Genomic DNA, 26,912 nt, shown 5'->3' with positions numbered 1-26,912 from the left:
TCCCGCAATATCATTGGCCAGAAGTTTATTGAAGGACGGTGCTGATTGGCTGAAAACGCAGCACACCAAACGGTTCGTAACAGATTCTGATTGGTTACATTTTTTTCCGGCCACGCAGTGTGCAAGAGCAGCAAATTAAAAGCATGCAAAAACATTCCTCCTTTTGAAAAGGTAAAACAGGAATAGTCAAGATAGATATTTATTGTGTTTCACGTTTGCAATTCAATTAAGAAACTTCTATTTAAACGTTTTTTATGTTAATTCGCCTACCGTATTTATTTCTGTTTGTATACAATTATTAATTAGTAATATATAGGCCTACACCTAACGAGTTGACTTGTTGAACATTCAGATTTATTTTTTGAAATGTGTTTTTTTCCTCAATAGTTTCCTTGTCATTTGACCAAGTAACTCACTAAAACATATTTTGTTTTCTATTTTCTATCAATATATATATTTTTCAATATGTAAGCTTATTATGATGGAAACTTCTGAAGCAACGGAGACAGGACTCAGAGAGACACGAGTTGAGCAGGAACACTAATGGTTTATTTGGAACTTCGGCCGGAGAATTCACAAGACATCCGCTGTGCCACGAGTTGCCAAACACATTCTGAAGATCTCTACCCCAGACCCATGTATTTAGCTGGTTCTGAGAGAAGAATCAACATTGTGCATAACAAGATAAAACCATAACACTTCCATCATCTGACGCCAACAGGCAGGAACAGGGAGACAAAACACTGAGAGCACAGCACCCAAGGTTACAGGTGCCTGTGCTCAGTCAGGACAGAATTGATAAACTGGGTCAAAGTTATGGGCCTTGGAAAATATTCCCCAACAGATATAATAAGTATTTTTTTCTCCTTTTATATGATTATTTAATTTGAATTAAGCTTTTTTTTCTATAGAAAGGTTTTGTTTTTGAAAATATCTTCCAATTCATTGGGCCAAGGGACTCCAAATCAATGCATCATTCTTATAACATGTTGAAGGAGTCTATTTTATATGAATATTTTACAAAACAACTACATGCAAATAACAAAAATGTAAATGTATATGTACAAACAGTACATATAAATACAGATAGCGTTTATGATGACTACAGAATAGGTGGCCCCATGTTGGTTGGTCGAATAGTAGGCACAATTAATTTGGCACATCTATAGCTCTTCTGACGTGTGTACTTTAACCCCCCAATTTTGTTTTTTCTGATTATGCCTTTCCAACCACAAAAGCCCCCAATGTATCACTTATGCTCTGCATTTCCTTTGAATGTAAATGTACTAACAAACAGAAGAGGGCAGCATTGCTCTGTTATACAAACATCAGTCTGAGCATATCCTATTGAGACTGCACTAGCGCTCTAAGATTTCTTCTTATGCTTTCCAATCTGTTAATGCAATGAAACTGAATCTATATTTTGGATGGTTAATATCTTCCCCCTCAGCCTCAACTTGTCTATTAGCATACTATAACCTTTAAACTCTATTTATAGTTGTCCTTCATTCCATCAGTATTCAGTTTGTTATCTTAAATGTTTTTTATTAGAAGCTTTTATACTTTTATGCTTCATCTATTTATAGTGAAGTTGCCTTTGGGGACTCTTCCACCAACTGGAACAGCCCGTGCTGAGGAGGATTGATTCCTGGCTATGTGCCAACGCCAACACTTTAAGATGTATCTTCAGCAGATGGCAAACTATCTCCTCTAAATAGCTGATATTCTCACAGCCTGCTCTCTGTAGCAACATGATGCTGCCACACAGAGAGTTATGAATGAACAACCATATAGATGATTTTATGTTGAGTTAGAGATTTAGAGGGTCCGTCTGAAATCGGGGGGTTTGAATGTGTCAAGTCATGTTGCACACTGTAGTCACAGTGAGCTGTGGAGCCGCACACTAGTCCCTCTGTGCTGCTTTGACCCACAGCACGCTCACATTGGAGGATATATGGAGCAGCCATGCTTGAGATGTGTTATTTATTTACTGTTATTCATGTGCCCTATCGCACACCTCTCATATCAATAGTTAGTTGCCATGATGAGTATGTTACAGAAAGGAAAAAAGAGACCTCTGGGGAATATGCAATCAACATGCTGGCAATGATTAACTGTAGAGGGAAAGGAGTTACTGTTGCCTGTAGGATACGGACTCTGAATTTAGTGTGAGGCTCTCATCACACTCAGTGCTGTATAATTTCGCCACTGCACCAAGACACTTTTACTGTTAGGCCTGAAAGCAGCTTTCCCCTCAATAATGCATGAAACCAGGCCAACTGCATGACATCACCATTTTCCACATTTGTTTTTCATATTAGAGCAAAAAACCAGAAAGTCTTAAATATCTTACACTTTGTATAGACTTTTTAAGATTCCCTTATAAATGAACAATGAAACCATGTGTCTCTAAAAACAAAACCATACATCTTTGTAAAATATTATAAATCTGTAATAACAAGGTGAGAGAGCATCAACATGAAAACTATAAAAAATAAAAATAAGAACCTTACATTATTAATATTTAAATGCATATAAAAGGTGATAAGGCATCAATATGAGTTAATGTAACAATAATTGTTTCATATTTCTAAAACTACTAATGAAAAAAGAAAAACAGAAAATAAACTAAGACACTGCAGAGAGGTGGACGTGTGCAGTGAACCATTGCACAGAATAATAGTATTAGTTATTAATATATAAAAAGACTAATCCAGTCCTCCTTCAGATGTTTCTCCAGTGAGAACATTATTCATGAAGCAACGATTACATTTCTCAGGAATATGACTTATCCACTTTAAACGTTGATCTGAGAACCTGGTAAAGGGTATGACCATGCATCTTAGATCAGATGCATGGTCCTTTGATCTTTCCAATGATTCTGGCTTCAATGTGGTTCAGTTTATATGTGTGCAGTATAATCTTAAAGAAAATGTGTATACTAAATTGCCCTGTATTCCCTGAATGTAAATACTGAAGCAATCAACAGATCTGCCAGAATCATTTTAATTCCATTACACAATTTAAATGTTGGCAGCAGTCGACATCTGTTTAAGTGTTTCACAAAATCAGAATCTGCAAAGAAGCAAGAAATCAGGTCAAAGATGTCTCCAGCATCTGAACCACTCTCTACAAAGCATAGGGCTTCACATTGTGAAGGTGCCTCTTCACAATGTTGTGTGTTCTCATTTGGAGACAAGCAACATCATTTATCTATCCTCTTCTGAGGAGGTCAATCATTCCTGCAAGTTGTCAGTTTGCCCGCCGCGAGGCACACTTCAAAGCCTATGAATGCAGCCGCTTAATGTTTTCTGTGGCTTTGAGGATTTTAGTCAAATCTGAGTAATGATGTAATCTGCGTTATCTCATCTACAGTTTGAACACTTCAAATTGACTCACAGTCTGGCACTGGAGAGATTGACAGACATGAGTTTACCAGGCAAAGAGGAACTGATGTGTTGCATTATGGAGAAGAAGAATCCAGTGTTTACCATTTATTTTTAATCTAGCTCTTAAAGAGTTCCTCATTTTAGTTTTTTGCAGTTTTTGTGACTGATGTATCTTCAAATCCGACTTTTAGCTGCTTTGAATTGTTTTAATGCCTCATGTTGTTTTGAAAAGTTAATTGGCAATGAGCTTTAAAATCATTTCTGTGAAGCTGACTTTGAAATCGTGATCTAGTTTCTTCAAAGTGAAAGCCCCCCTGGTATGGCTTTCCCAACACATAAGTGAGGAGGAAATTAATTAAGATATTTCTTCCTTAAATTAAGGGTCAACAGAATAAATGGATGCTATAGGTTGAAACATCAACTCTATTATCTGGCTGCAGTCCAGATGTTTACAGACTGACAGAAAAGCAGTGATATCTTTGCCACTTTAAGAGGCTGCACAGCAACTGAGTTTAGACTCGGCTTTAGTTGAAAAGCAATGACAAATAGGGCAGAATGGGCGGCTGATAAAGAAGAAATGAAGGCATGAAATGAAGGCATGAAATGAACGGCCCTCGGGTCTTTTTGTGGACTAATTCTATGCCCATCTGGCATATGCTCACATGAGCTATAACCCCCTCAGCTTTGGAAACAGATACATCTGAGTCTGCAGTTAAAATCTTTGATGCTTTGTTCTTGCTTTGTTTATGCCATTAAACGCCTAATGTCACTTTTGGATTATTATCAGAATGGCGCGGTCTCATGAAAAGCGAGGTCTTTAATGCAATAATACAGTGTGCTTTAATCTACCACATATCAGTGTAGTTAAATGACTGTGAGGCATGCAACACAAATGACATGCTTTCTTTTACTGCGTGGGGGAACTGACTTTTTCAATATGAGTATATAAAGGAATAATTTGCTTCATGCATCAACTTGAGCATTCACTTGAATCACACTCCAGAGATGACCTGCCGCAGACTGTAAAATATCATGCTGTCTTTTCACTACTTGCTAGAACTGAGCTTCAAGACGTAAAAAATCCATCTGCCCACCTGGAAAAATGCGACCTGTCAGGGCAGGGAATAAATCCCTCTGGCACTCGCTCCTCACCTCCCCCCCTACCAGCGCGTGCTCTTCCCTCCAACCTCTCGGAGCCATCAGCCTGCTCGCCTCCGTGTCTGAGAAGAGGCTTTGTTCCGGGCGACAGAGCTGGGTGTCAGAGATAGAGCATCTCGTTAGACAGTCAGAGGGAGAAGGATGGTGGCTCTCTTTCCACTTTCTGAGTATGGATGGCTCAGGGAGAAGGAGTGATGGGGCCGTAAAAATGCATGACACAGTGAAGGAAAGCTGCACTGGGAGCAACAACTGTCCTCCACTGTCAGCCTCTAAAAGAAGGGGTTTGCTCTCAAATGACATATCCACACACAATGGCAGACTGACAAGAGCTGCTTCAAGACATTTTGGGAGGTCGGGACGTCTTTTTTCACTGCTGACAGGAGCAGAGGACCGCTAGGAGCTCAACCTGTAAATCAGAGAGATTAAACCCCCCGCTTTACCAATAACAAGTGTTTCAATACAAAAATCTGATCTTTCCTCCATTGCCTTCTTTCCCACAGTGCATGCTCAGACTGCTGTCCTCAGAGTAGATCATAGATGAGGCTGCCTCCCCAGGTGTCAAACAGGTGATTTTCTGCACTGGGAGGAAGGCCACTGTCAACGGCACTAATGCCAACTTTTTGTGTGAAGTGCATGAACAACTGATGCAGCTTTTCAAAACGTAGCAGTTGATAGGTTTCATTGTGAATGTAAATGTGTCCCCCGCTATACTGTTCTCAATATTATAAAATACAATGATTGCCTTCACATGGTAAATTAAACTGTTACTGTGCAAACAAGTTTAATAATATTACAATAATTAACTGACTATATTAAAACTTTTGTTGTTCATTTATCGAGAGTCCTTTGAAATATGTATATTAGTTATTTGTCTTAATGACCACTGAAAACCCTTCACAACCCCGAACACTCGGGACAATGCTTGCAGGCTCTGAAATCTGTGAGTTTCTGATTTGCATCTGTCCCTAAACTTTGATTCGTAACACATCCACGGATACATTGCAGTTCAAGAGGACTACTCATGTGGGTCTCGAGAGTCCTTTACTGGCTACAACAGACATTATATACAACACAGCCTTCACAATAAGCTGTTAGTCCTCCAGCTCACTTTTCTGCTCAGTGCCTTTGTGAACTCTGCTGCAATAAAAACACCTGCTGCTTCACTCCTGTGTCTCTTCTGGGATTTCCTAAAGAAGTCCCACAGTCTGTCATGTCCACAAGCTTCCTGGAAGCAGGGGTATACCAAGGTGGCTGAGTGAACTAAATACATTTACGCATTACATGATCTAAGACAGAGGGATCATGGGTAATTAATTTGACTGAATGACTTTGCAGAAGGTAGTGCAGATGCTTTTTCCTCATGACTTGCCTGAAGCCTGGAGAGACTACGCATGAATTATTAAATCCATGCTTCTAGCTGTCTGTCCTCTTTCTCAATGGATTGTGTTTGTTTGGGGCTAGTAGACAGACAGGGTTTTCACATGTGATCGTTGGTCTTGATGACATGTTCTTGTTTGTCAGCTGTAGCTATACCTTCAGATAAGACGCTCTCCCTCCGGTTCACATGCTCGGTCAGGCTGGCCGGTTTCTGGAGAGCCACAGCAGGCCAAGAGATAAGTGAGTCATCCATCGGAAAGACAGGAGACAGAAATAATTAAGGTGTCCTCTGAGGGGCAGTGATTACCAGGGACCCCCCTCAGGCGAGTCTTGCTGCTTCCCTTATTATCCAACTTCCACACTATCCTGTGCCGTTCAGAGAAGTGTGTGCAAGCTGCCAGCTTCGTCAGATGCACCAAATCCAGCACTAACAGGCATATCTTACAACACACAGCGATGACTCAGCAGCTGTGGGTGGCTCATTATTTCCTTCACCCACCCAGAGATGACGGCTGGTGACTTTGTGTTATTTTTGTTAGTTAAGTTACAGGGGGGGAGCACAAAATAAAAAGAAAGCTCCTTATAACACGATTAAATACAACACACTACAACAGGATGGCATTGTTTGCTAATGTGTGCTACATTGAAATTGTTGCCTTAGGCTGTTTTGTAACTTGTTTAGGAGCCTTTGCAAATGCAGGCTGATGATTTTGCTGCAGGGGAAACAAATCACACTCTCACAACCCCCTGTTTGAAATGTTTTTGAGATGTGGCTGTCTGAAGCCAACTGTCAGAGATAACATATTATAATTTGTCACAATGTCTGCATCAAATGCCTGCTGCCTTAAAAGTCACACGTCAATCATTAAGTTGTGCTTTTTAGAGATTGTTGTACTTTTACCATAAACAGTTTGGAGGCAATATATATAAATATATAAATGGGTACAACCAACTGTTGTGACCCTCTGATTACAAGCAGAAAGCCCATGATCATGAGTCTGGGTCACTTTGAGGATTAGAGTTTTTAATTGACTTTTTCAGTGCCACAGGATCTTAGATTCTAACAGGAATTAGAAGGTTAACGCAGAGCAGATGATCGCATAACGCCCCAGATCCAGAGCCATATTGGATTATCATAGCAGCGTGATTTATGAAATGTCAGCTTTGTCCCATTAGTTCAATTTCCCTAAAAAAAAAAATGTCTTAAACAATGCTTCAATGTAGAATGCGGGTTCTCAATAAGATATCATACAGGGGTAGGAAGTTACAAACACATGTATCTGCAGGTCTTCTAAACAGATGACACCTCCAATATCTCCAAAACAATGATATATTGTTTATTGGTATTGCTGATGATAACAATGAAATGAATGAGAACATATTAAACTAGAAAGAGGTAAAACGACGGATAAAGAAAGGAATAAAGGAGATTAAACATCTGTATTTTGCACTTTACTTCTCCTGAAGTTGTGTTGAGGTCCATCAGTGGTCCGACCAGCCTGTCGTTTTGCATCAGCTCTGCTTCTGTGTTGTATTCTCCTTTTAAAGCAAAGTGGTCACTGTCAGTGAATCATCAGAGGTTCATTTAAGATGACCTGCAATGGCTGCTTATGTGGGGTGAACATTGTTTTATTGTCACATTGTGGGAAAACAACGTCAGGGCAGTGAGAGTCCGATGTATCTTAGATGAACTCTTTTCCTCACACTGTGGTCTGGAGGGATTAAACCCTGTTAATGTAAAGAGTTAACATTGAGGCATGTTTGTCCATCTGTGCAAACAGCCTGCTCTAATCCTCCGGAGTGTGTGTGTGTGTGCGTGTGCGTGTGCGTGTGCGTGTGTGTGTGTGTGTGTGTGTGTGTGTGTGTGTGTGTGTGTGTGTGTGTGTGTGTGTGTGTATGAACACATATGTCAATGCATGTATGTGTCCTGTTGTGTCTCTCTTTTTCCCTCTACTCCCTCTCTACACGCAATCCCAAGAGAAATAAACCTTCATGACTGGAGCCTCTTTTAATCTCAGTTACATTTTCCTAAAGAATCTAATTTCCTCCTTTATGGTTGGTGTAGAATAGATCAACAAATAATCACGGGACTTACCAGGATTCTTCGCATCACTTATGTGAAAAATAACACAACAATGTGCCGTACAAACCTTCAAGTGACACAGGAAGTCAAATATTACTAAACCTATTCTTTCTAAAACTCTTTCACACAGTCTACTGCACAAGAAGAAGAATAAGAATAACATTTGTGTTTTTTTATAGCTCAATTCATGCATATAATGCAAGTAGGGGAGAGCGGGGTAATGTGGGACACCGGGTAATGTGAGACACCCGCTGTAACTAGGCAAAGAAACAAATTTGCGGTCATGTGACCATAATGTTTTCAAGCCCCTCCCACCCCCCACTTGTCATGAAGGAGAAGTTGGTGCTGGTTCTGTGGTAAGTATTTTTTTTCAAAAAAATGTGTTTGTTGCATGTAAAAGTAAATGTTCTTACTGCGAACGTAATCAACTGTAGTATCAAAGCAAATTGATTCAGTTTGAAAAACTTATATCATACATGTTGATGAACTTCCAACATATAAAACCATGTGATTGATGCTAGTTAAAGATTAGCCTGAATTGCCTAGAGATGTTGTTTTTTCTAAAATGGTGGCTGTGGGGTAAAGTGAGACAGATGCTGTGGGGTAAAGTGAGACGCTGACTCACTTTACCCCGACATGAAGCACAAGTTAAGTTTAGTCTTATATATATTTTAGTCTAATATTACAATACATATGTTTTAATTTTAATGTCATAAACATTGTAGAAAAGTCATCATGCCAAGACGATACATCAGGAAGACAGCTTGGGGCCAAACACCCCTCACAGAGATGGAGAGTGCAGCTGCAGAGGTCATGCAAGGAAAGAAGTCCTTAAGACAAGCAGGAAAGGAAAGAAATATCGACAAGACAACCCTCCAAAGATTCATTAAGAAAATAGAGAAAGGGAGAGTTAAATCAGTAGCCTGGGGTGCAGTAGCTGAGGCAAAAAGAATACTGACAGATGAGATGGAGGAGGAGCTTGCCAAACATTTAAAACAACTAGCTGACCAGTTCCATGGCCTTGCTCCAGTTAAGTGCCGTGAACTGGCATTTGAATATGCAGACCCTGTCCCTGCCAATTGGATGGAGAAACAATGTGCAGGTAGGCTAGGGTGCGCAAGAGATCACATGATTCTGTAGGTCAACTTAGGCCAACTGATCTTGCCACAAAGCTTATCTTATAATAACGAATTGTCCACTCTTTAGGAGTAGAGTGGTTTGGCAGCTTTCTAGCCCGTCGCCATCTCTCTGTCCGAACTCCGGAGGCAACATCCCTGGGAAGGGCTACAGCCTTCAATAAGACTACAGTGGGGGAGTTCTTTACAAATCTGGCTGTAGTGATGGACAGGTGACAGAATTAATTCTTTAGTTGCAAATGTTTTATGGAGGCTTTACCTGTAAGATTTGGTTTTGATTCTGATAAGGTTCTTCCCTTGCCTCTCTTCTTTAACAGACACACATTTCCTCCACACATGATTTACAATGTGGATGAAACAGGCGTCTTTACAGTACAAAAGCCACGGCAGGTAAGCTGATACTGAGTGGCTTGTGATAATGACCAGCTAGCTATTGGCAGAATGCCATGAAACTAATGCTATTAGTAATGTTGTGAGCCTGTGAACTAGAAAAAAATGAATGGACTGCAACAAAATAAAATGTACCTTTAGACCAATAGTAGCCTACTGATTGCACATGCCATTGATTCTAAACTTTCTACTTGATTCAGGTTGTGACAGAGAAAGGGAAAAAGCAAGTTGGTTCTATCACATCAGCTGAGAGAGGAGAACTGGTGACTGTGGTGTGTGCAGTGAATGCTGCTGGGAATGCCATACCTCCCATGTTTGTCTTCCCCAGAGTTAGGTTTAAGGACGACTTCATGATAGGAGCACCTCCAGGAGCCAAAGGTGCCTCCACCAGAACAGGATGGATGAACGAAGAAAGCTGGCCTGAGTTCCTCGATCACTTGATAAAGCACACTCAGTGCACTCCTGACCATCCCATGCTGCTAATCCTGGATAATCTGAGAGCTCACATCTCACTCAAGGCAGTGGAGAAAGCAAAGAGTAATGGTATTGTTCTGCTCACCCTCCCACCCCACACATCCCATCGCTTGCAGCCTCTCGACGTGACGGTGTATGGCCCGTTCAAGACCCTATACAGCCGAGCTCTTGATGGGTGGATGAGATCTAACCCTGGCAAAACAGTCTCCATCTATCAGATTGCAGGATTTGTGAACGAGGCCTTCTTGTCAGCAGTGACACCATGCAATATCACCTCTGGCTTCAAGTCCACTGGGATCTTCCCATATAACAGAGATATTTTCCCTGAGGAGGCGTTTGCACCATCCATGGTGTCAGACCGGCCAAACCCTGAGCTGCGGCCTGCATCCACTGGTCCATCCACTTCAGATGATCCGGATGGTCCACGACCTGCAGATGATCCACCCCCTGCAGATGAACCACCTGCTGCAGATGCTATTCCACTCGCTGATGCTATTCCATCCACTTTGCATGGTCCACATGGATGTGCCTCGCCAGCTGTCTCACGACCTGGATATGTGTCTCCTCAGGAAATCATACCACTTCCAAAATGTCCCCCCAGAGGACAAACAAAACGAAAGCGTGTGAAGACAGCCATCTTAACAGATACTCCAGAGAAGCAAATCATAGAACAGGCTTATGAAGAGAGACAAAAGAAACTGGCAGGGAAAAAGCAAAATAGCAAAGAAAAGGGAAAACCGAAAAAGAAGGCACCCAAGAAGAAAATCATAGATAGCAGCTCGGAGGAGAGTGATGACCCTGTCCCATTTGAGGATGATTTTGAGAGCTCTGAAGATGAGAGGAGTGACCCCGGAAACAAAGATCTGTCCGTGGGTGACTTCGTCCTCGTCAACTTTGCCACAAAACACCGAAGTATCCGTTATGTTGGCATGGTTGAGAAGGTTGAGGGGGACGAAATACTAACCCAATTCCTCAGAAAAATCCAGGGAAACAACAGAGAGTGGGAGAGACCCACGTTTGCTATGAAAGAAAAGGATGTGGCACGTGTTCCTAAAGGTGATGTGGTGAAGAAGCTGCCTCAACCTAATAGGCCTGGAGGAACAACACGGAGAGAGCAACTCTTCACCTTTCCCTGTAACCTTCAGGGCTGGAATGTAGAGTAGGCCTTGTTTAAATATGCGGCTGATGTTCATATCATATCGTGTTCTAATCTAACTGGTTAAATGGTTAATTGAATGTTTATTAAAGCACTTTGAAATATATTATGTTGTATTTGACTTTGTTTGGAGTTACTTTGTTTAAAAAATGTGCTAAATTGACCAATCCCCATGATTATGTTGCGCATCCGACATTAGTTTTGGAATGTGTGGTTGTCAATCTATCTGTCAGGATTCTAACTGTTACAACATGTGTTGTTTTGGTAGTTTAAAAGTGGAAAAGGTAAGTGGTTCACTTTACCCCCTTGATTTCTCTAGTCTGTCTCAGTTCACCACTTAGCTGGGGTAAAGTGAGACACAAGACCACTTTTTAAAAAACAATCATATTTTCACTGCCCTTTGTCCTGAAGACATTCTGATCATTTCCAGTGCTAGGAAACATCCTGAATTAATGGGAAATGTGTAAATTTGACTGATATATCATTTTAGCTCGGCTACAGGAGAGCAAATGTAAAAAATGTCTCACATTACCCCGCTCTCCCCTACTTCACATTTACTCTTTTGAATGTAACAAAAGAAAGGAGATATGAGCAGCTGCAGCAGAGAAGAGGCCTGAAAGTGGCCGAGCTGCGGAGGGGGGACCATTTTAATGTGTAAATGATACATGTTTGAAATGTCTACCTTCAGTGTATGGGGGCAGTTAGGGAACAATATCCCTCTGGATTAATTACATTGGCTTTGCATTGGTTAACAAATAGTTGTACCTCAATTAATGCATATGTAACCTTATCTATCACCGCACCACCTGTGAGCTGCTAAGTGACCAAAATCAAGCGTACTCACGATTTTCTTCATGTACCCTTCACAGGCTGCTGAACCTTTTAGCACTATCGCCATCTTAGTTTAGCATTTAAGCTACTAACAATTGCTAATTAGCGCTAAGAAAAATGACATACCTAATAAGGCTGAATGGCTTAAAAGCAGCATAGCATAGCATGGCTAAAACAAGTCATATTGCCAACAACTTTTTAAGTTACCAAAGTGAAGTTCTAAAGTGAAACTAGCGCTCTTTTAAAGATGATCATGTCACGTTCATTGCATCTCACTTGTTAGACGCTTTTATCCAAAGCAACTTACATACTCAATACTGTGGGCAATCCCCACAGGAGCAATTTGGGGTGAAGTGTCTCGCCCAGCTACACAACGACATGCTGACTGCAGTGGGACTCAAACTTGCTATCCTCTCATTTGAAGATCAGCGCCCTAACGCACTAACCCACTGAGCCACAGCCTCCCTTTATTCAAAGAAAATCAATAATTGTACAGCCTTCCCCTGCAGCTGAGTTGATGACAGGCCCTAATAGCTCACTGTGGCAATCAGTCAAAGACTTCCTACATTGCATAAATTCAGACATCATCAAACATCCCAAAAGACTTGCACAATCTTTCTTGTGAGTCATCCTCTGTCTTAATCTCTGCCATGATGATCTTTACACATTTCAACGTGGACTTTGTAGCTTCACCTAACAATAAGTAAGATGTACTGTATGAAGTTACAACATTACATCCTGAGGCTTCTGTGATTTGCTCCACGGATGATTTCAACACAATTAAACTTTTGTTTTTGATATTATGACTCAAGGACTCCACTTTAATCTGCATTGTGGAGTTGGATTTTCCATGAAAAGATTAATGCTGTTGGCGGGTGCATCTCTGCTACACTCTAATCTATATAATGGCTTTCAGGCAGAAAAGACTAATGTAGCGATAATACTCAGGTTACTTCAAAATACAATTAAACTGGCAGGAGAGGAAGCTGATACCGTTCAGCAGAGGACCCTCGAGCATCTGCAGCAGAGGAGACCACTCCTGATTGTAGGAAATATATAAAAGGGTTTCCTGGCTGCAAGGTTTTGAAGCTTGATTTGCACAGTGGCTGATTGTTATCCAGAGGTATTTCACACAGGAACGATTTATAAATAAATGAGACACATCTGTGCTGTCTTTATACTGTAGTGGTCATGGCCGAGCCTGAGGACAAATTATTTAAAAATCAGCTAATACAGTATGAGTAATTCAGTGTGAACTGTGTACAGTCATCGATGTGACCGAGAGAAATGGATAAGTGGTGGTCATTGTGTTACCACAGGTACCATGGAAACGGCAGGTTATGATGTCAGACGTTAAAGACATAGTTGCTTTCATTTCCTTAAAAATGTATTAGTCAAGATTTATAAATTGACCTTTGCAATCCGGACAGAATAGCCTTATATTCATTACATGTCACTTGTTAGACACTTTTATCCAAAGCAATTTACATACTCAATACTGTGGGCAATCCCCACAGGAGCAATGTTGGGTGAAGTGTCTTGCCCAGGGACACAACGACATGCTGACTGCAGTGGGACTCAAACTTGCTATCCCCTTGATTTGAAGTCCAGCACACTACCCACTGAGCCACAGCCGCCTATATTCGGTTCAAAAATAGCTCACACCCTTAGCAGATAGGGCTACAGATCAGGAGCTTAGAAGGTTGAGTATTCTTCTACTAAAATATATCAAATGTACGCACAGTATTTTTTCTGTATCGGAACATTACAGTGCAATATGGCCCATGGTTGACCCACAAACTGTTAAAACCCTTATCCCTGTATCTTGCTTTCCCCCACTTTACACTCTGCAGAATCACTGATAAAGATGGAAATAAAGATACTATTCTTTATCTATTCTCTCTTGTGTGCTCTGAAGAGAAGCGTAGGATGCCTAAAGTGAAGTTGTCTGTCGAAGGATGGCTTCCTTTTATTTTTTATTTTGCCACCTGTCTGAACCTCAGATGTCACTGGAAAGAAAACTGTGTGAACGTAATAATTCAGAATTGGCCAATGATACATTTAAGTAATGTTAGTAAGGATTGCTATTCCCTCCACTGAACCTGAGGTTTAAACATTTTACAAGCACCATTATACTTAGTGCTGTAAATTCCCCTTTAATACCATAAATGCTTAAATCAACTGTATCGAAAGTATGGAATAAAATACCCTGAATTTGCTTGGAGCATCGTTTGAAATATGAAGGTGTGTGCCTTGCAGTGCATACCAGAGAAAGGTGTGGGGTTCTTTAGTGGGGGTTTTCTTCTTTATAACCCAAGCATTCATTAGGAAGTCTAATCTGCAGGGCACCAGCAGGTCCCTGCCCTCTGCAGTGAAGGTGATTTAGCTGAAACACATTAAAATAGGTCAGGTGGACATAATGTGAAAATGGCATCTTTCCTAATTTACCAGAGAGCTGCGTGTGGCTCAGGATTTACGCGCATAAGCATAAGCAACATTTGTGTTACTATTATAATAATTGACAGAACATAAATAAATGTTTTCTGTTTTTTTCCTCTAAGCATGAAACTGATGTCGTTAGCTCCACAAATAATGATTTTCTGCGTGACTTGTTTTCAAGTGTGGAAAATGAATTGCTTTTATTTTCAGAAAAAAATGTGATTCATTTATCGAGTAGACCAGGGGTGTCAAACTCAATTTAATCACGGGCCACATTCCCATTATGGTTGCACTCAAAGGGCCGGTTGTAACTTTAAGACTATATAAAAATACATATATAAATATATATGTAAAATAATGTATTATATTACATTATTGCCACTGCATTGGATTATTATCAGATAAGGTAATAACTTCATAATTAACTACGTCTGAAAGCAGAAGTCGGGGGCAAATAATTGCAAGTCTCTTCAGTGAGAGTGTCACAAAATGATTTTAAAAGAAAAGCAAAATTCTGGAAAAAAAAGTCAAAATCAAAAAAAAGAAATGACATTTAAAAAAAGGTGGTGACATTTTAAAAAAAGGTCAAATTCTGAGAAAAAATGGCACATTCTAAGAAAAAAGGTATATTTAGGAAAAAAAAGGCAAATTCTGAAAAAAAGTCTAATTTGAGATGCATTTAGGGACATGTAGTTTATGGGCAACGTGCTTCTGTAAATCATCATGTAACTGTATAATAAACATATAATATTATTTGCAATGGGGCCACAGAAAATGAATTCACAGGCCGGATTTGGCCTTACATTTTCCGCCACAGATTTGGGGAAATTGGTCCGTGTGCAAAGCATTGTGGGGATTTGAAGGACGCGAAGTCTACCCATGTGCAGCCTGGAAATTACCCCCAAACAAAGGACGCGGCCCCGGTGGAATTCCAAGTATGATGGAGATTGGAACAGTCCTTCGGCGGCACTCGATGACGTAGTATCCTTGAAATATTGGCTTGGAAGCCAGTTTCCTCGCGATTGAGAAACGGCCAGAGTCTCCTTAATATGCTGCTCTAACCTGCCAGATCTCTCTGCATTGCTTGCTGCTGCTATTGCTGCAGCTACTTCCACGTCACTGCTGCTTACCTGCCCCACCACCACCCCAGCTTCCACCCCACCTGTAGGCTCGGGGGTTAGTTATTCAATCATCACTCATTGTGCTATGTGTATCTGTGGAGTGATGAGATCCGGGCCTAGACGCCAAACTCAAGTATATGCTGCTTCTAATAAACATGTTAAAGACATACGTGAGTTGTCTGACTGAAATTTAAAATTTGAGTGGCATGATATCCAAAACATGTTTTTTGAGGAATAGCTGGAATATGAAATGATAAAAAAATGTAATTAGAAAGATACTTCAAGAAAACCACCTCGCCGGGTCCAAAAATACCCACTTATGCATCTAAGGGTTAAGCTTTAAATATACCCTGAATAATCCTTCAATGTAGGGGAGAAGGGGGTAAGTTGAGCCAGTGGGTATATTGAACCACCCCCTGTAACCAGGCAACGCCTTATAGTTGTAATCAAGTGACCAGAAATTATGCAAGCTCCACCCATTTCTCATTGCCTGTGAAAGAGAGGTACTCATTGTGGTCTGGTAAGTAAACATTTTTACAATTTTTACTTGTCAAAGTACACTTTCTAGATGTCAGCTATATCGGCTTTCATGTCAAAAAAAAAGTATTAAACACATATATTGTATATGTTGATGTGTTGGCAGCGTATTAAACCATGTGAATCATTAAGCTAAAGATGACTCTGAATTTTAATGCTAGACTATTTTTTCTAAAATGGGGTAAAGTGAACCAGTTTTTCAATGGAGAAATGAATGAAAGTAGGCCCAGTTGATAATAAGAGCTGATTGTAGGCTACATTTAAAGTTGAATTCACCCTGTCTTTGATTGGTAAGATGTATTGGATATTTTTTAGAAGTGATATTTTCACTGCCCTTGATCAAATATGAATTATTATCATTGCCATTGATAGGAGACATCCTGAATTATAGGTGTGTGTTTTCATTTTTACTATGTGTCATTTCTCCTTGCTTAGAGGACAACATAACTAAAAAATGGCTCAACTTACCCCATTCTCCCCTATTATATTTTCCTTTATTTCCAGTGTTTACAATCTCTTTCAATGTCTTAGGTCTTTTTCATGGTGATGCCGTATAGTCTCCAGACAATTCAAAACAAGCACCTCAAATCATACCAAGAAATAGAAAGTGAAGAAACATTGAAAGTGAATACAAGAAAAACACCTAAGATTGCTTTTGTCAGTTTCACCAACACGTTTGAAGTCAGTTTCTTCATTTTCTGACACTTCTAGAAATGTGGTTTTAGATGAAATGAAGAAATTAAAATCACCTGTGTGTGTTCACAATGGGTGTGCAATACAGGATGTCTCATTTATTAAATATCTGCATTTATAAACCATGTAGTGCGCTTTATGTTTTTTAAAAGCTTAATTTAAAATTCATCTAAGACTGTTGCTTTGAAGATTTCCGATTCATATGATCATCTCTTCAATAAAGCTGAAATGGGGGGGATGATGGGAAAATGAATCGATTAAAGTAAATTGTAAAAATAAATGACATTGTTAAGCTTTAATGTACCCTGAATAGTACACCGATGTATTATCTTTTCCTTTATTTCCAGTGTTTTCAATCTCTTTCAATGTCTTAGGTATTTTTTCATGGTGATGCCGTATCGTCTCCAGTGAATAACTGAAATCAAAACAAACACCTCAAATCAAAACAAGAAATACAAAGTGAAGAAACATTGAAAGTGAAATACAACAAAAACACCTAAGATTGCTTTTTTCAGTTTCACCAACACGTTTTAAATCAGTTCTTCATTTCTGGAAAATGTGGTTTTAGATGAAATTGAAGACTCAAGTTTTTATTGACAAAATGTTGCTGTCCTCCTCCCTTATTATAACCTATTTCAAAATCGAGTAACTTTGCCATCTGCGGTTCTTCTTCTCGCTGGCTGGATGCATCTGCCTCGATGATCATGACTCCGTGAAGCAGGAAAACCACAGCCATGTTCTCCGTCAAACAGCTGTGTTACTAGAAACATCTGCATCAAAAGCTGAGGCTGAAACATTACATTAAAATCAACGTGTTTATTGCCTCAGAATGTTTTATGGTTTAATACATACTGTGGCCTTGCATGCCTCCCCTGCATTGCTTTTTGAACAGTTACACATGGCCAATAACATGCATCTGGCAGAGAGGAGATATGCCATATCACAAGACTCGGAAAAAATGGGAGTATAAGTGTGTGTGCTCAATAAAATAATGTTCTTTAGGCAAGGCAAGTTTATTTATAGCACAGCATATATCTTTAGCACTCACAGAACTATTTTAACCAAAAACAGCTTAGGACTTCATTCCTTTTATAACACAATCTTTATTCTGTTAATCAGGAGTTAAATATCATTTATTTCATATTAAGAGATTTCGTTTTTCTTTTCTGTCACATTCTAAATGTTATATAATTTGTGAGATTCCTTTCAAACCTCAAAATGCAGTACTGAAAGTATTCAGGGGATGGAAGTGTTGAGAAACACCCGGTCAGCTGATTGCGAGGCAGATAGGGTAATATGTTTCAACAAGTTTTAAGGAAACAGCACATCTCTGTTGACACCCAACTGGACACACCAGAAGGTCTGTGCTGCTGCAGGTACGCATTGTTGTTTCATAAAGGAGATAATATAGTATTTTATATTCGAACACTATGTTGGAAAATGTTGTTAAATTTGATAAGATGTTGTTTATTTCAAATGTTTTCCTATTTTTCTTTTACAGAAATCTCCCCAGACGGCAAAATGGATAATTTTCAAGATTATTCTTATCAAGATTATAACTACAGTGATATCGACAATTACATTCCACAAGACAAACAGGTTTTTCAGCACAAATCAACATGTGTAAAGGAAGTTTTGTGTGTGTTTTTACTCGTGGTCACCGTGGTAATCTTTCTGCTGGGCTTCTTCGGAAACGCTCTGGTGATCTGGATTTCTGGCTTCAAGATGACGAAGACGGTCAACACTACCTGGTACCTGAGCCTCGCCATCTCCGACTTTGTCTTCTGCGCCTTCCTCCCATTCAGCATCGCCAACATGGCAATGGAGGACTGGGTCTTCGGCCTCTTCATGTGCAAATTCACCTCCTCGGTTATGTCCCTCAACATGTTCAGCAGCATCTTCCTCCTGGTGGTCATCAGCGTGGACCGCTGCGTCTCAGTCGTGTTTCCAGTCTGGGCCCAGAACCATCGCACTGTGACTAAAGCCACGGGTGTTGTTTGCATCTCCTGGCTTCTGGCTGTCACACTGAGCCTTCCCTCTGCCATCTTTCGGGATGTTAGCAGTCACTTGGGAAGGACCCTTTGCTACAATAATTACACCTTACACCAACACAGTCACAAGATAGTTGCAGTGAGCCGCTTCTTTGCAGGGTTTGTTGTCCCGTTTATTGTCATCATCATCTGCTACTCGATCATTATCCTCAAACTTCGAAACAACAGGATGACTAAATCCAACAAGCCCTTAAAGGTCATGTCTGCGCTCGTCGCTGCTTTCTTCGTCTGCTGGCTGCCGTTCCACGTGTTCGTCCTACTTGAGGTCAACAATGAACAGTTTGAAAAGAGCATTTTGACTTCCGGACTCAAAGTAGGCACATCCATGGCGGCAGCAAACAGCTTCCTCAACCCGGTGTTGTATGTGTTTATGGGCAACGACTTCAAGAGGAAGTTTAAGAGCTCCGTGCTCTCAAAGATGGAGAACGCGATGGGAGAGGATGGCCGCACCACCAGCCGATACCTGTCCAGGTCCAGCTCCTGGGACGCGAGGGGTTCTACTCACATCTAAAGATATTTATCTGGTTTCCCTCCGATATGCAATTGATTGACACATGAAATGAATTATGTGTAGCTTCATGGCGCTAATGATCTTATTTGTTGTACTCTTTTACTGTTGGTAGCATGGAGAAAGCTGTTGTTCTTCAGGCATACAAACACATAATGTAGTTGAAGAATGTAAGCTTGAGCCAATAGTTAAACATTGGGAATTGCAAGTTAGACATAAATCTCTTGCAGTAGAAAGAATGTTTTGGGAGCAGTAGTTGTGGAAAGTTCTCCGGCAGTCATTCCTGCAGCAAAGAGATTTCTTTTTTTTCTCTAAAATACAAGGATTGTAAAATATGAGGGATTATTGTTTCTGATAATAAATTGTTTTAATGTGTTATAATTCACACTTGAGGGGCTCCTTTTATGAACAATGTTCTCTTCCATGCTCATGCATGAATTGCAACAAGTATGGCATTTACTTTCATTCTTGAAAACAAATCAAAATGAGAAGGAGGGTAAATGGCATGAGGTCCGGCAGGATGTGAGTATTTTGCTCATCTGTTTGTGCAATACATTGTTGTTATCGTTTGACCTTTGAACTAAACCAATAGGCACCAGGTCACACATTGGGAAACAAACTGAAGACAGAAAGGAACTGTTGCTGAAGGAGAAGACCATTGAATACTTCCATTTCTTTATAATGCACATACAACCTCAACCGATCAAAAACCTATTTTGTATTGAAGCATTAAGTATGTTGTTGTGTCAGACTGACCCAAACAGTGTGTGCTGAGGAGTGGTCTGCTGTGGAGATACGTGCAATGAGTCATAGAGAAAGCCCACACCCAGCTGCTATTACCAGTTGACATAAAGAATATGTTTAATGGACCTCTATTTCTGTGTTGTTGTGTTTCAGAGCTGTACAGCGAATGTCACTTTGTAGATAATGTTTCTGTTTTCTGAAATAAAGCTAGTAAAACAAAATTCAGCTCTCTGATTTACTCAATTGTCGATATCAAGTTCACTTGTGAAATAATAAGACTGAAAGATTATATCAGGCTCAAGACAACAAATGTAACTATTGCAACACCTCCAGAGTCAAAATGTGTTTTCACCTGAAGCACAAAAAGATCAAATGTGTTTGTGTTGTGAGCGTTGTACCTTTGCATATAAGTAATCTCATTTTATTCTCAGTAACACAATTAAAGGAATAACAACAGCGGGAGTGCCTGGAGTTTTTTTTATGTTGAAACTGAACTTTGAAACAACGTCATCCACAACATTAATCTGGCTGCTACTTAGAAATTATTTATCTAATATATTGCATATTGACTCTTATTGCACTATTTTCACTATTACACTATTTTTGTATTTACTATTTACTTGCACAATATTTGTCTGTTTATCTGTTGTATTGTGTTGCACTGTTGGAGTGAGCCTGTGACCTAAGATTTTCATCGTCATAACTACACTGTAGCTATGTTCGTATGACAAATAAAAAAAACCTTGAAGCTATTGGGGAAGCCCCAGACTGCAGAGGTGACATGAGAATCACAATATAACCTGGGCAGAGTTTTACCTTGAGAGCTTCTATTAACAAGTGCACCCATTATAGTGTTATGGTGGAGACCAAAATGGAGCTAAAATGCTATTTTATTTATATTTCTGAAATATATTGGACTGTTTATTTCTTGTGTCTAAGTTTCTCTTATGTACATTGCCTTGCGTTTTTTATGCTGCTGCAACGCAAACAAATCCCAAATTAGGATCAATAAAGTCTATCTATCTATCTATCTATCTAGTATCTATCTATCTATCTATCTATCTATCTGTCTGTCTATCTATCTATCTATCTAGTATCTATCTATCTATCTATCTATCTAGTATCTATCTATCTATCTATGTATCTATCTATCTATCTAGTATCTATCTATCTATCTAGTATCTATCTATCTATCTATGTATCTATCTATCTATCTATCTAGTATCTATCTATCTATCTATCTATCTAGTATCTATCTATCTATCTATCTAGTATCTATCTATCTATCTGTCTATCTGTCTATCTAGTATCTATCTATCTATCTGTCTATCTGTCTATCTAGTATCTATCTATCTATCTATCTATCTATCTAGTATCTATCTATCTATCTATCTATCTATCTAGTATCTATCTATCTAGTATCTATCTATCTATCTATCTACAGTATCTATCTAAAAGTAGATTAAATATTGGACTTATGTTCATAAACTCCAAGTAAATGATCATTTTGCATCACATCTGCTGTATGTGTTCACCTGCATGCCAACATGTTTGCAATAGATGTTGTGTTACAGTTTGTCCTGTTGTTCGCTTTTTTAATTATAACTCATTTGTTAGTGTCAACAAATTCTTATTTTTCAGCTTTGACACATCTATGGGGACGTGGACGGCAATACTATTTGCTTATTTTTGGTACTAATGTACGTTTCTTATTGTTTGGCTTATCTATGGAAGGGCCTGGAGAAACTCTAGTGAGATCCAACAACAAAAACATTTATTTGATCTTCGAATACACATTTTAATGACCTTTCCCAACAGTTGTTCAGAAATGACAGCGGACTATAGCACACTATTTTATTTACTCATTTATTGGGCCTTATCACATAACATTCATTCCATAAAAAATACATTCAAATGTGACACTGTGTGCCTGCTTGTCAATGAAAGCGAGAGCCAATAAAGTTTAAAGCATGTTTTAAAAATAGAAACAACTTCTCCCGTTTTGCTAGTTGCAATACAAATCTTGTCAAAGTGTCAGCAAACACTATAAAAATATATCTATATCATTCTGAAAATGGAAGTCAGTTAATATTTCCTGGTTCTCAATCACCAGTGTTTTATTTATTTATATATTTGTGTATCTAATTATTTATATATTTGTGTATCTAATTATTTATATATTTGTTTGTTTTAAAGCATACCGCATAGCACATTGAGTACCAGTATCAGACGTGCCGCTTATAAAATGTGAGATGAATTTTTAACACATTTGTGGATATTCTTTTTAAATTATGAGGAGTAAATGTATTATCAGCTTTGACTATGTTATAGCTTTTTATACAACAAAGACATAAAACAAAAAGTAAAAACAGTTTTCACATTCAGTATGATTAACTGTCATAAAATAAATCAATAAAGATCACTACTGCTAAAGGAAACCTCCAATCTAATATACGTGTAATGCTTAATTCCTCAGTGATCTTTGGGCCGAGTGTTGCACAGAAAAGTGCTTTTTGGATTTCTGCATCAAGTCCAGTGTTAAGGAAACATTTCACAACCGAGTGGACACTGCACACCACAGATAAATAAATGCTGTCAAGTTAAATCCTCTCCTCGAGTCAGTGCCTTCAAGAGGGATGCGTCATCTTCTTGAATAAGAGGAGTTCTTAACCTCTTCATTGAAAATACAGATTCCTCTTACTCCTGATTGTTTTAAATAAAAAGTTGGAAACACAGTATCATGATCAAGTAGTTATAACCTGCATATTGCATTTTTCCCTCTGACAAAAGGGCGGAACATTTTAAAGTTTATGTATAAAATAGTATTTTTCTGTAACTGACAGCAACACAAGAATCATACATTTAAAGTTTTCCATTCTCATATTTCTCTTTAGCACAAAATAAGCTCATACATCAAACTTTGCAGTATTGTATAATGATTTTTCGGTCACATGTTTTTCTGACTGGCAACGAATCAGCCAGTGCCGTCAGATGAGCCTCTCTGTGGTCACAGCTATTGTACCTCCTTTGAGTTAAGGCATTTTCACATGCCTACACAGCACATGTGCATAGAGCAGGATAGGAAGGGCGTTTCATTTAGACAAAGAGAAAAAGAAACCTTCCTAGGGACAACTGCCTCTTCTATTAAAGCTGCTGAGGTTCAACAGAAAATGAAAGAACCTTAATATTAAAATAGTAAGAGTAAAGAGACTACAGCTTTGACCTATGTTTACCTACAAAATTATTGAAACAAACTATTTCAGTCATGTTATCCTAAAAATGTGGTGCAGATTGTCCAATTAACAGTCCGATTAAAGGAAGGGGGGGGGAATTAAATGAAGGGTTCACGTATATCATCTTGGCATATATTCGTCTGGAACTCCGGGCATGTTCCTCTTCCTCAAGGCAGCGTCGACTTTCCGGACCAGTTCATTGATGCTCGCTCGCATTTCAGGAGTATACGGGTCATACTCAAGCTTTCGCAGGCCGGACCGCTTGAAGTTCCCGTCCTTCTGGCCCTCGACGCAGAGAAGGCGCTCCTCAGAAACCTTCAGACCCAGAAACTGGACCATCCCTTTGAGATGGGAGAACAGGTCCCTCTTCACGTTCTCAAAGTGGACCACGTGGACCACCTTCCCGTAGTTCAGCCAGTCCAACGTGTGGGACGCCCACCAAGGGGAATAGTTCTTCACAAACTCGGGCCACTCTGCGGGACAAATGAGAGGACAGAAATGAATCAACGAGAGGAAAAGTGATTGTCAATGTACTACAAAAGTGCGAACAGAAGTATTGAAGAAGGAAAATACACAGAGCAAGTAAAACTGTCTTTGGTAACAATGGAGCAAATTAATCAACTTCCTCCTAATTACATTGAAGTCAATGAGTAATGTTAAGGAATAGCTCTTTAGTGGACACACAATTAATCAAATGCATGCTCAGAGCAGAAACAGTTTGATAAATACAGGCCCCAATCTCAAAGCAGAGCAATCAAATAAATGCAAAAATAACAAAAAGACCTTTAGAAAAAAGATTGGGTACTGGATGAAGGGGAAGTGAGAGTCGTAAAGCTGATGTCATTTTTCTTGGGAAGTGGACCAATTCGCCGACCGACACTAAGTGATTTCTATAATCTTTGGACAGGGAAGTGGACATTCTTGGTTGTCAATCAAACTGCAGTGGCACTTTAGCAGAAACCCTTGGCTTGCAACTTTTACTCATTGATAATCTACTGGCCCATTAAAAAAAGCCGGCTGCTGGCAGGAGCTGCATTAGCACACATCTTACTGTGGGAGAGGTTGTCGTTAAAGTTTACAGCCCGCTGAGTTGGCAGTGCTGTGTCAGGAACCAACGAGAGTGGACAGAATATTATGAATGCATCTAAAAACACAAGTAGCTGTGCAGAAACTCTGAGGAACCGCGTCTCTGACCACAATGAGTTTGTTCTCCTCTCCATCAGTCTTGTAAAAGCATCAGGGGCTTCAAATAAGAAGGAACCAACATCATTAACTTCCCCCTGAACAGCCTGTTCTGCTAATGTTTGACTGAACATATCAGATTAAGTTAAGATACTTATTTTCTTATTAGCAGGGGTTTGACTTTTAAAACCCAAATAAAGGGATTTATGTAAGAGCCTTTAAGTAAAGCCATCAGATAATACTGGAAAATAACAGAGTGTGCTTTGTAAAATGACTTCCAAAACAAGTTGCACTCGCCCCTGAGAGGACTTATTGAGCAAGAAAAGGAGGCATCAGTGTCGGTAACATCACCCGAAGCCCCCGGCCTCCCCTTGCAGAGGTGAGCGCACCAGATGTGACGCCCCAGACTCAAAGTCACGCTGACTCTCAGACGGGATCCTCGCTCTGTATTGGAAGTGGCAGCTGTCAAGAAGCTTTTCTCTTTAATGATGTCACCGCATCATTTTCCCCACCAACAGCAGGAATAAACACTCATTGGGAATGGCAGGCCAAATGTGCTGATGTTTCAACAAAGAGAGACAACTGCTGGGTCGGCAAATCTCCTGCCTCGAGAAAATCGATTAAAACCTTGCAGAACGTCAGAGAGACGGTTAGCGGACTAGACAAAACTCGTTGTCATGGTTACTGAGACACCACTAAAGCTGGCGAAGGAGCGAGGAACGCACATTATGCAGGAAATATAAATAAATCTTCTAGCAAAAGGACATAACGTTTTATGGATAAGATGTACTCGACCAAGAGGTTCATTTCCTTAATGATACCATTAAAAAACAAGTAGACCTGAGAGGAATTTAACTTCACTAGATTGTGCTGACACGTAATTAAGTGGTTGCTCAATGATGGGTTACATGCTGGAAGTGAATTCATTCTGTAACAGTGCATCTTCTTAATATAATTTATTAATGTCAACATGATTTTAAATCAAGTGGCTAACTATAAAAAAACACAACAACACTTCTGGAGTATTAGATCAAGATACCCTTACATGCAGTAACATTAAAGATAAATGCACAAGCCTTAAAAACATATTCTGTTCAATAATGGAAACATATAGATATTTTATATACATAAGAAGTTTTATACCACTTACACATCCGTCTATTAAATATGAAGCAGGCAGCAGAGCCTCTCAAATACTTGAAACAGCATAGCACCACTTAGCATATATATTTAATGCAATTCATCTGAACAGGATCAACAAACGAGCAAAACAACAGCAATTTGCCATTTTGCTGTGTTTGTGTGTTCATTTGTGAGTTTTTCAAATCATGATTTTGTACCTTTGGACAAAACCAGGCTGGCAGTTTTCTGTGTTTTCTACACACCACGTCTCATCACACTTAATAATTAAAGTAGCACGAGAGTCTGAGGAAGAAGCTGGTTGACTTGGTGAAATAATGTAGCTCATGATTTAATAAGTTTGACTGATATCATGGTTGGTTGGTTTCATTTCTTGTTTTTTATAAAACGTCAGATTGTGTTTGATATAAGGTTGGAAATGGTTTTGAACATTTTCAAAACTTCATGGCTCAGCCATGTTGGTTTAAGGGGTCAAAACCACTAAAACATTTCCTCTATTTCCTTACCAATCTACGTCAGCATGGATCATTCACCCACTTCTTTCTTTTAATAAACTACCAGTGAAGACATTGGTAGCACATTATTTATAAATGTTATTTGATCTAGTCTGCCTTTGGAAGCTGTTCTTATTTTCTGAGTGATTGAGATTGAAAATGCTTAAAAACAGCATCAACATCAACAAGATGTGTCCTATATTAAAGTCAGTCTGAACATCAAAATATTGCACTGTAGTTAATGAAACTTCTTTAGTGTCATAGGTGTTCAGGATGCATTGGAACAACTACTGTACAATGTTGTGGCTCGAGCAGCTCACCTTTCCCTTTCCAATGGGCCTGGGAAGCGAATCCAATGTGGCCCCCATACTTTCTGTTGAATTCAGCCATGAGGGCTTTGTAGGGGTTTCGGATCATGACGACGCTGGAGTCAAAGGACTCGATCTCCTTCTTGCCGCTCTCATGAGTCTTAATGCAGATCGTCCTCCCACTCCGCCAGTGGTCCCGCTCCCCTTTGAATCCTGGGAAAGAATGGCAACCCCACAGTAAATATATTGAACCAACAAAGGTTTATTTTTTTATTGAATTGTTTGTGTTTGATAAATGTCTACCTTTGTTGTAAAGGGAGCCATCAAAGTAGTAGCTGCCGGTGTAGAAGCCGGTGGCGAGCTCTATGAGGTGACGCGCCCACGTGTTGCCGGCTCCGGGGAAACTAGCGAGGGCCACGAGCTGCTTGGCCCGAGTGGGGAGGAAGTGCCTGTCCATGCAGCGGTTAT

General features: G+C 39.6%; 3 protein-coding genes across 4 annotated transcripts in view; 2 read left to right on the top strand and 1 right to left on the bottom strand.

Annotated features, from left to right (window-relative positions):
• Window positions 1–8,226: 8,226 nt before the first annotated feature.
• Window positions 8,227–11,492, top strand: LOC307042344 (uncharacterized protein). 2 transcript variants are annotated; one of them, XM_079686191.1, is made up of 5 exons: window positions 8,227–8,363; window positions 8,733–9,109; window positions 9,214–9,355; window positions 9,461–9,533; window positions 9,734–11,492. In XM_079686191.1, exons 2-5 carry the CDS (start codon window positions 8,743–8,745, stop codon window positions 11,168–11,170), a joined length of 2,019 nt encoding a protein of 672 aa, XP_079542317.1. In that variant the 5' UTR covers window positions 8,227–8,363; window positions 8,733–8,742; the 3' UTR covers window positions 11,171–11,492. The 2 variants fall into 2 exon arrangements, with proteins under 2 accessions (XP_079542317.1, XP_079542316.1); XM_079686190.1 differs by lacking the exon at window positions 8,227–8,363 and having other exon boundaries at window positions 8,455–9,109.
• Window positions 11,493–18,112: 6,620 nt separating this feature from the next.
• On the top strand, window positions 18,113–20,544 carry cmklr1 (chemokine-like receptor 1). The gene is made up of 2 exons (XM_079686206.1): window positions 18,113–18,160; window positions 18,286–20,544. The coding sequence occupies exon 2, from the start codon at window positions 18,306–18,308 to the stop codon at window positions 19,344–19,346; it is 1,041 nt and encodes a 346-aa protein (XP_079542332.1). The 5' UTR covers window positions 18,113–18,160; window positions 18,286–18,305; the 3' UTR covers window positions 19,347–20,544.
• A 1,383-nt stretch (window positions 20,545–21,927) lies between these two features.
• The window catches only part of wscd2 (WSC domain containing 2), a 38,792-nt gene continuing 33,807 nt past the window's right edge, over window positions 21,928–26,912 (bottom strand). The window contains exons 7-9 of the mRNA XM_079686195.1: window positions 26,748–26,912; window positions 26,457–26,657; window positions 21,928–23,793 (exon numbers count right to left, since the gene is read on the bottom strand). Coding sequence (XP_079542321.1) covers window positions 23,441–23,793; window positions 26,457–26,657; window positions 26,748–26,912 — 719 coding nt within the window. The 3' untranslated portion in view covers window positions 21,928–23,440. The remainder of the gene's footprint in view (window positions 23,794–26,456; window positions 26,658–26,747) is intronic.

Source organism: Notothenia rossii (genome assembly GCF_949606895.1).
Source record: "Notothenia rossii genome assembly, chromosome: 6".
NCBI classification, from domain to species: domain Eukaryota; kingdom Metazoa; phylum Chordata; class Actinopteri; order Perciformes; family Nototheniidae; genus Notothenia; species Notothenia rossii.
This window is presented reverse-complemented; position numbering and strand designations above follow the sequence as displayed.

Excerpts from the sequence above, each read along its gene's own strand:
- LOC307042344 (XM_079686191.1), top strand. The coding sequence starts at position 8,743 with ATGCCAAGACGATACATCAGGAAGACAGCTTGGGGCCAAACACCCCTC. Across the intron at positions 9,110-9,213 it reads GATGGAGAAACAATGTGCAG|GAGTAGAGTGGTTTGGCAGC; the intron begins GTAGGCTAGGGT and ends TCCACTCTTTAG. Across the intron at positions 9,534-9,733 it reads CAGTACAAAAGCCACGGCAG|GTTGTGACAGAGAAAGGGAA; the intron begins GTAAGCTGATAC and ends TACTTGATTCAG.
- cmklr1 (XM_079686206.1), top strand. The coding sequence starts at position 18,306 with ATGGATAATTTTCAAGATTATTCTTATCAAGATTATAACTACAGTGAT.